This window comes from Mytilus californianus, unplaced genomic scaffold, assembly GCF_021869535.1.
Source record: "Mytilus californianus isolate M0D057914Y unplaced genomic scaffold, xbMytCali1.0.p SCAF_4, whole genome shotgun sequence".
Classification (NCBI taxonomy): domain Eukaryota; kingdom Metazoa; phylum Mollusca; class Bivalvia; order Mytilida; family Mytilidae; genus Mytilus; species Mytilus californianus.
Window position 1 is genome coordinate 13148500 of NW_026262690.1, and position 10020 is coordinate 13158519.

Consider the following 10020-nt stretch of genomic DNA (forward strand, 5'->3'; position numbering starts at 1 on the left):
TGTGGTATCGACCCAACCAAAGCATTTATACCGTGAATGAATATTACTAAACTTACCTTCCCAAAAAAAAAAATTTACATATACCAAACAAAAACGAACAGACGAAGTAGTTTTAAAGCACTATGTTTATTGGACAGAACAGAAGTTAAAAGAATAGTTTTTTTTCTATTACAGTATACATACAATGAACATTCACCTGTCTTTGCAAATGGAGTGTGCCAGGTGTCAGAGATCAGGAATAACTTTAAAGCGATGCACTGGGTGTTACATGGTTTCTTATTGCTCTAAGATTTGTCAAAGAGCAGGTTGGGTTGAACATAAATTGACATGCAATAAAACAAATATACAAACGATCAGTAGCAAAAGGGAAACTTTTAACAAATCTACAGAAAATGTACCAAATGAACAATCCGAAGGCTTTAATACATCGATGGATGGCGAAAAGATAGAAATTGGGAAAAATGAGTGTCAAACAAAACCAAAAATACAAATTATGAAGCCACAAAGTGAAAACCAGAAATTGCAGCCAACGATCAAAACAATAATCAAAAGTGAAACTAAAAATGATCAAACCGTATGCTCTGTTTGCGAGGAAAGTACCGATAAGAAATGCTCAAAGTGCAAAAAGGTATTTTATTGTTCCAAGGTATGCCAGAGGAATGATTGGAGAAATCATAAATTAACCTGTCTAAATCGGGAAGGCAACACCGAACAACATTCGTCTTTTGGTGCAGGGTTTTCAACATTTAGTCCGTTCTCGTCATTTTTACAGCAAGAAAATCTATCCATGACTGCAATTACTACTGAAGAAAAATTCCAGAGAGCTATTAAACTGGCACAGAATCGGTTTCCATTCCAAAAGATTGTGTGTTTGCTAGAAGAAGTTCAAACTGAAAACATTTTCTTTCGCCCACAAACGCACGATGTCCTGGTTGCTTTTATAACCAGATATCATCATTACCGACAACGACATTGTATCTATATACAGGTAGGAAAAACGGTATAAAAATGTACTAATACGAATGGAATCAATGTCTATACCTTCTAGAAGTATATCTCCAAGCTGACTTCATTAGAATAATTTTACATTTTTTTTCAGTGAATCAATGTCTATATATACTTGACTACCTTCTAGAAGTATATCTCCCAGCTGACTTCATTCGAATATTTTTTTCATTTTTTTCAGGACTTGGTACATTAATCTTAGAATAAAATAAGTGGGTTGTCAGCCATATGAAAAGGGAACACCAAATGTTCAAAACTTCAATGCAATGTATATTCAAAAGAGTAAATTGCCATATTTTCCGGCCACTTTTATGGAAAAAATCTTTGGACTGAATATGTTTTTTAGGGCAATGTTCTGACTAGGTATAGACATTTTTTTAAAGAACTCGATGAAACCATGATACACGTTTCATTTATAATTCGACACGACATAATATATCAGTTTTAAGGAGTAGAATATTGAGTTAGCATCACACATTAAGATAGGTTACAATTTCAGTGCAGTTTTAGCAAAGGAAAAATTGAATGGCAATGTGTTCAGATCATATTTTAGTATGCAGACATATTGCTTGGCGGCATTAGGGGGACAATAATGGTTTTGTTTTGTATTAAACAGTGACGGACAATTCCGGATTGTCATGCTTTCTCATCACATGTTGGTTATCACTAATATCAGTGCCCCTGAGTACGGAAATACAGTTTGAAAATTGGATTATAAAACGGAAAATAGTAAAATAAATGATTAATGTCAATGAAAATGTATAAATACATATCACTGAGTTAAGCTTAATACATATCACTGAGTTAAGCTTAAGTATATCACTGAGTTAAGCTTAATATATATCATTGAGTTAAGCTTAATGCATATCACTGAGTTAAGCTTAATGCATATCACTGAGTTAAGCTTAACACATATCACTGAGTTAAGCTTAATGCATATCACTGAGTTAAGCTTAACACATATCACTGAGTTAAGCTTAATACATATCACTGAGTTAAGCTAAATGCATATCACTGAGTTAAGCTTAATACATATCACTGAGTTAAGCTTCATACATATCACTGAGTTACACTTTGCCTTTAAAATCAATTTTTCAAGATGGAGTTATTTATCACAGAATATAAAAAAAAATGACCTTTTTTACACACGGTAACTAGCTGAAACATAGCTTAAATGATTAGGGAAAATGTCAAAACATGGGATATTCTTAAATTTTTCATTTTGTGCGTTACCGTGCGACAGTTTTATTCTTTAAAACGGAAGTTTTACTTACGTGTATAATGATTTGAATATCAAGAGTTCAACTTGCCTCCCGTACACCATGGATTTGACTATTTCAGAACTCAAAAAAAATATGAGTATATTTTAGTAGTCTGCCATTAAGAAAAGTTTATGTGGTGATCAACATTTTTGTAAGCTGTTTGTTTTGTTCACACATTGTTGTCAATATAATGGAATTTTATGCGACTGTCATACAATTGAGAGGTTTAGCAAGCTATAAATTAAAACCAGGTTTAATCCACCATTTTCTACATAAAGAAATGCCTGTACCAAGTCAGGAATATGACAGTTGTTTTCCATTCGTTTAATGTGTTTGAGCTTTTGCCATTTGATAAGGGACTTTCCGTTTTGAATTTTCCTTGGAGTTCGGTATTTTTGTTATTTTACTTTTTTCATCAGATAACAGTAAATCAACAGAAAACATAAACTGTTTATGCCAATTCAATGACTATTTTTTTCAATTCAAAAAAGGTGATATAAAGGGTATATATTTATACATTTAAAAAGAACATTATTCACCATTTAAAACATTCATCCAAATATTTAGATTTCGAGCATACATTTTGTACATAACGTTTATTTATGAACGCACTTTTTTGGAGGGTATTATACGGGTTTGTTTTTCTGACATCGAGTTGGTTCTGTTGTTGAGTGACGAACAATTGTTGGATGACTTTCAGTGCTCGTTGATACAATCCCTCCATTAGCCGATACTTTGCTGTACTGACATGATTTAATTGTTTGTCAGTTTCTGCTGCTGTGTCGTTGCACTAAAACTTAGGTTTAAACATTCTAAGGCAAAGCTGACCTTTGTAGCTATTTACTATTCTGTTTGGCTTTTGGGTTTCAGGCTCTTAAGGCTTTCAATCTTTATGTTTTAAGTGCACACGAGGAGGTTTATTCCAGAAACACCTGGAATGCGCACGAAAAATGGTTCACGTGTATAAAAAAAAGTATCACGTGGTTGCTACCGCTGCTGGTGGAATATTTAATATTTCTTAACTTTTGATGTAACTTAAAAGTTCACCTGATGAGGACCCATCCATAAACACGTGCTCATAAAAATGTTTAATCAACGATAAGATTTTTTTCGTAAATACCAATTTAAAAATTGCTCTACTGACTTACAAATAAGCTAGTAAAGAAAGGTTCTAAATTTAAATCATCCCGTCGAAAAATTTACAAACGCCTCACTAGTTAGTTGACCGTTATAGAATATCTGCTTCACAGATGACGGACGGATATATTCCGATTGTCGTAACCACAATGATCCCTTCCTCTTTTCTTCGAATGTGACATCCCCGAATTAGACTTATCACCGAGTTTGTACTTGCCTGAGCAATACTACTGGTGTCACATATGAAGCAGGATCTACCTACTCTTCCGGAGCACCAGAAATTACCCCCGACGGGGTTTGTTTTTTTCTCAGTCTTTAATTTTCTATGTTGTGTTTTATATAAGGCCGTTTGTCGTTTGGTCATTTTTCGTTTTTTGTCATTGCGTCGTCAGTTTGTCGTCGTTTTATGAGTTTGAATATCCCTTTGATATCTTCCGTCTCTGTTTCTCATTCATTAACCTTTGCAGTTGTTATAAAAAGGTAAGCAGATACCTACAAAATGACAATCAATAACAATAGACAGAATAAACAGTGACAATATCATGTTTCAAAAAAGACCAAAGTCCAAGAATCAATATAATAAAAGTAAAGATAAATCAACTCTAATTATTTAGATATAGGAAGATGTGGTATGAGTGCCAATGAGACAACTCTCCATCCAAGTTACAATTTATAAAAGTAAACCATAATAGGGGACGACCATTTGATATTCTTGGGGAGGCGGGGTGGGGTGGGCAGGAGGACTTGTTTTGGATCGGTTATTTATTTTTGTAAACTAAGAGGACAGATTATTTATGTTCTGCACTGTTGAAGCAAGATTTTTCATTTTCATTAAAACAAGGGACTGATTATTTATTTTCATAACTATATTAATAATATTTGAAAACATACAATTTTTAAATTCATTTTTTATTATAAATAATACATGTACAGTCAAGTCATTAATGTACCATTTAATCAAAATTAATCATCATCCTCTGCGGAAATGAATCTTCTGGATTCCAAACTGCATATACATGTATTGCATACATACACGGTATTAGGGTTTGGGCTGTGACTAGCCTCTTTTAAAAGTATTGCCAAATATATTTACCCCGAGTGGAGCGAGGCAAAAAAATTTTGAAGGGTTTTGAAGCCCCTGAAGGCCCAAAGAAACTATAGAACAAATGATGCAAAATCGTGCTTTCTGTGCGTTCCCAGACCTTTTCTTATTCTGAAAACGCAAGTTCTGTTTAAATAATTTTTTGACAATATTTTGGTCTCAAAGCAAAATGTATAGATTCAGCATAAGACTTAAGTTTTTATGGACAACATCAAAAGACCAATATGTTAAGTATGTGGCTGCTTGTTTTTTTTTTTTTTGTTTTTTTTTTGTTGTTTCGGTATGCAGAATTTAAATCTTTTATACCTGTAAATTATATGGGGTTTTATTCAAATTAAGTTAAGAGGGGGTTGATTATCAGTGATATAACTATGTCAAGTAATTTTTAATAACACATTTCAATTACAACTTGATGTAGCTCTTAACTGGGATACAATTTAAAGTAGTAAAGTTGTAAAATTAGCTGAAAAGTCTTAAATAAAATAAAACTCATGATCAAGTTGAAAACAAAATTACTAAATCACAAAAGGAATGCAACACTAAGAGAATACAGAAGGGCAATCAATGAACAAAAGACAAATTTAAAGAAACATTGATCCCGAAAAAACAGGTGCTACGTCCAAGATAGAACAGAACTTGCTTCTTGCAAACACTCGCTGTGAAAACAATTTGATATGAAGACAAGCTTTTGGTTTTAAAATTTCCTACATAAAGGCATTTGCCTCAATGTAGTTACAGCCCTGTAATAAAAGTGAGGTAAGTGTTCCTGAGCCAATATACCTCAAGTTAAATGAAACCCATTTTCAGACATTTCAAGTATATTTAAATAATATTTATACCTTTATTATTAAAAGATTTGGGAAGTGTTTCCCGATTTTTTTTTTTAAACAGATGAATTTTATGAAGAATCTGGTGCCACCTCATACTTTCGAATAGCATTTATAAAATGGCTCAAAGACCTACCAAGTTATTCATTTTCAATACATTGTAAGTCAGGTTATTTATTTTCGAACTACCACAGAACAAACCATTTATTTTTGTGTTTATCAAGGCTGGGTTATTTATTTTCAAAATCCTCCTGCCCCACCCCCCCCCCCCCCCCCAGAATATCAAATGGTCGTCCCCTTATAGGTCAAGGAGCGGCCTTCAACACGGAGCATTGGCTCACACCGAACAGCAAGCTATAAAGGGCCCCAAAAAATTACTAGTGTAAAACCATTCAAACGGAAAAACCAATAAGCCTACCTTACTTTAGTAATGGATGTTCCTGCTAAACTGGTGGCACTCATCGTGTTACTCCTTACAAGTAAACATTTGGTGATATATCGTATTCAGAAATGACAAAAACGAGAACGTCATTTCCGATTAATCTTCTCTTTTTCCCTTTTATATATAAGTTCAGCAACTTTTAAGGTACTAATTTTGAACCATATAGTTTGCTATTTATATCCATAGTGTACAATATCTATTATTTCTTATATATGATTTTTTCAGGACAAATATGGAGAGGAAATATATGTCGCATTTTACCTGGACTATGATAATCCATTTCCGTTCTTCAGCTGGTCCGGTATAAGACCAGGATGTTTTATTACCATTGATAATCCATTTATACACTACTTTATGGACGGATCTGTAGGGCTGCGAATTGAGGAACCATCCGGGATTTCAATCATAGACGTATAAAGGAACAATGAGAATGTTTTATACCCATGCAGAAAATAAATGGAAATTATCACATTTGTCCAAACAATCTGAATACTTTTATTTTGCATGTGCTAATATACATAAATATTTTAAAACCAATAATAGCATGTGTACTCGATTATGATAAATAATAATCTAAAATGATCTAGATATATCAAATATTCCACCAGATCTTTTAATCCCAAACTAAATGTACTTTTCGAAAGTCTTTATTTGAACGTTTCGTGGGATATCTTAGTTATGTTTTTTTGAAGGAGGTATCGTCATTGTCATTATGATAGCTCTGACTTAAATGTCTCAGATGTTCATAGGTTAATATGTTCATCGCTGCTAAGCTGTGAGATGTTCGTGTGTTTTAATATGTAAATTGTGTCTGGGATCTCAGATGGTCGTTCGAGTATGCACATAGTTGCTAAGCTTTCAAATGTTTGTGAGTTTCATATATTCATCGTTGCTAAGCTCTCAAATGTTGATCGTTGATAAGCTCTCATATGTTTGTGAGTTTAATATGTTCATCTTGCAATGGTCTCAGATAGTCGTGAGTTTATAGATTCATCGTTGCTAAGTTCTCGAATGATCCTGTGAATAATATATCCATCGTTCCTAAGTTCCGAAACTGTCGTGAGTTTTATATGGTTATCGTTGCTAAGCTCTATTAAATGTCCATGAGTTTAATATATTCATCGTTGCCAAGCTCTCAGATGATCGTTAGTTTAATATGTTCATCGTTGCCAAGTTCTCAGATGATCGTTAGTTTAATATGTTCGTCGTTGCCAAGCTGTTGTTCGTGAGTTTAATATGTGCATCGTTCTTAAGATCTCAAATAGTCGTGAGTTCAATAAGTTCATCGTTACCAAGCTCTCAGATGGTCGTGAGATCAATATGTTTATCGTCTCAAAGCTCTCAGATGGTTTGGAGTTTAATATAGTCATCGTTGCTAAGCTCCCAGATGTTCGTGTGATTAATATTTTGCTAAGCTATCAGAAGGTTGTTAGTTTTACATATTTATCGCTGCTAAGCTATCAGACGTTTCTGAGGTTATGTTCATCGTTGATTAGCTCTGATATGTTTGAGTGTTTAATATGTTAATCGTTGGAATGGTCTAAGATGGTCGTGAGTTTTATATGTTCATCGTTGCTAAGTTCTCGAATGATCATGAGATTAGTATATCCATCGTCCCTAAGATCTCAAACTGTAGTGAGTTTTATATGTTCATTGTTGTTAAGCTCTCAGATGTTCGTGAGTTTAATATGTCCATCGGTCCTAAGATTTCAAATGGTCGTAAGTTCAATATGTTTATCGCCGCTATGGTCTAAGATGGTCGTGAGATTTATATGTCAATCGTTGCTAAGCTCTCAAATGATCATGAGATTTATATATCCATCATTCCTAAGATCTCAAACTGTCGTGAATTTTATATGTTCATTGTTGTTTAGCTCTCAGATGTTCGTGAGTTAAATATGTTCAACGTTGCTAAGCGCTCAGATGGTCCTGAGTTTAATATGTCCATCGTTCCTAAAATCTCAAATGGTCGTAAGTTCAATATGTTCATCGTTTCTATGGTCTCAGAATGTCGTGAGTTTTATATTTTCATCGTTGGTAAGTTCTCGAATGATCATGAGATTAATATATTAATCGTTTCTTAGATTTCAAACTGTCGTGAGTTTTAAATGTTCATTGTTGTTAAGCTCTCAGATATTCGTGAGTATAATATGTTCATCGTTGCTAAGCTCTCAGATGGTCGTGAGTTTTATATGTCCATCGTTCCTAAGATCTCAAATGGTCGTTTCAACTTAGTTCAATATGTGCATTGTTGTTATGGTCTTTGATAGTCGTGAGATTTATATGTTAATTCTTACTAAGCTCTCGAATGATCATGAGATTTATATATCCATCGTTCCTAAGATCTCAAACTGTCGTGAGTTTTATATGTTCATTGTTGTTAATCTCTCAGATGTTCGTGAGTTTAATATGTCCATCGTTCCTAAGATCTCAAATGGTCGTAAGTTTTATATGTTCATCTTTGCTATGGTCTAAGATTGTCGTGAGTTTTATATGTTCATCGTTGATAAGCTCTCGTATGTCTGTGAGTTAAATATGTTCATCGTTGGAATGGTCTCAGATGGTCGTGAGTTTTATATGGTCATCGTTGCTAAGTTTTCGAATGATTATGAGATTAGTATATCTTCTGTTCCTAAGATTTCAAACTGTCGTGAGTTTTATATGTTCATTGTTGTTAAGCTCTCAGATGTTCGTGAGTTTAATATGTTCATCGTTGCTAAGCTCTTAGGTGGTCGTGACTTTAATATGTCCATCGTTCCTAAGATCTCAAATGGTCGTTAGTTCAATATGTTTATCGTTGCTATGGTCTAAGATTGTCGTGAGATTTATATGTTAATTCTTGCTTAGTTCTCGAATGATCATGAGATTAATATATCCATCGTTCCTAAGATCTCAAACTGTCGTGAGTTTTATATGTTCATTGTTGTTAAGCTCTCAGATTTCCGTAAGTTTAATATGTTGAATCGTTGCTAAGCTATCAGGTGGTCGTGACTTTAATATGTCCATCGTTCCTAAGATAGCAAACGGTCGTAAGTTCAATATGTTTATCGATGCTATGGTTTAAGATTGTCGTGAGATTTATATGTTAATCGTTGCTTAGTTCTGGAATGATCATGAGATTAATATATCCACCGTTCCTAAGATCTGAAACTGTCTGAGTTTTATATGTTCATTGTTGTTAAGCTCTCAGATGTTTATGAGTTTGATATGTCAATCGTTTTTAAGATCGCAAATGGTCGTTAGTTCATTATGTTCATCGTTTCTATGGTCTAAGTTGTTCGTGAGTTTAATATGTGCATCGTTGCTAAGCTCTCAGATGTTTATGAGTTTGATATGTCAATCGTTTTTAAGATCGCAAATAGTCGTAAGTTCAATACGTTCATCGTTTCTATGGTCTAAGATGGTCGTGAGTTTTATATGTTCATCGTTGATAAACTCTAATATTTCTGTGAGTTAAATATGTTGATCTTTGCTATGGTCTCAGATGGTCGGGAGTTTAATATGTTCATCGTTGCTAAGCTCCCAGATGTTCGTGAGTTTTAGTTTTTGCTAAGCTATCAGACGTTTGTGAGTTAATAAACATCAATGACGAACATGTATCCACTGTCTGATAAGGGCACTCGGTAGTTCCAGGACATATTTCAGTGAGAAATATGCATTCCCAAATTTCGCCATCTTTTGATGGTGCACATAAAATAAAAAGTTCTCTGATACGGACATCATCATGAGAATTGATTTTAATTGACAATTTTGAGAAAGTGTTATTTCAAGGGAACCAGGAACGCTCAACCCAGAACATTTTAAAACCAGATGCATATACATACGGTACGACTTTATAATTGTACAAGTCAGCTGCGTTAAACAGAAGTCAGTTATGTCGCTTGTGGACAAAGATCTAAATATGTGTTGTCAGACTCTACAATAAATTTACAACTAGGTTTATTTACTTAACATTGAAAATTATCTCTAAAACAGATATGACGAGAAAGGTGAGAGACATTGGATAGTTTAATGTCTTAATTTTTTTTTTTTTTTTTCAGACTTTACATACTTTATTGAAAACTTTCACATTTTTTAGTTGGATACAGAAAGTACCGGTACCTTATCCCAGCCTCGTTAAACATTAGATTGTATATTTAGATAAAAAATAGTTAGTAATTGTTAGTATTCTGAATTATAAAATATATACATTATATTATTATGTATCCATTATTTCCATATTGTTCAATAAAGAGAGAATTTTAT

General features: G+C 33.5%; 1 protein-coding gene across 1 annotated transcript in view; it reads left to right on the forward strand.

The window, feature by feature from the left end:
- The window catches only part of LOC127737489 (uncharacterized), a 10069-nt gene extending 3712 nt beyond the window's left edge, over positions 1–6357 (forward strand). The window contains exons 2-3 of the mRNA XM_052248223.1: positions 175–988; positions 6001–6357. Of these exons, the coding sequence (XP_052104183.1) occupies positions 175–988; positions 6001–6192 (1006 nt within the window). The 3' untranslated portion in view covers positions 6193–6357. The remainder of the gene's footprint in view (positions 1–174; positions 989–6000) is intronic.
- Positions 6358–10020: the final 3663 nt, after the last annotated feature.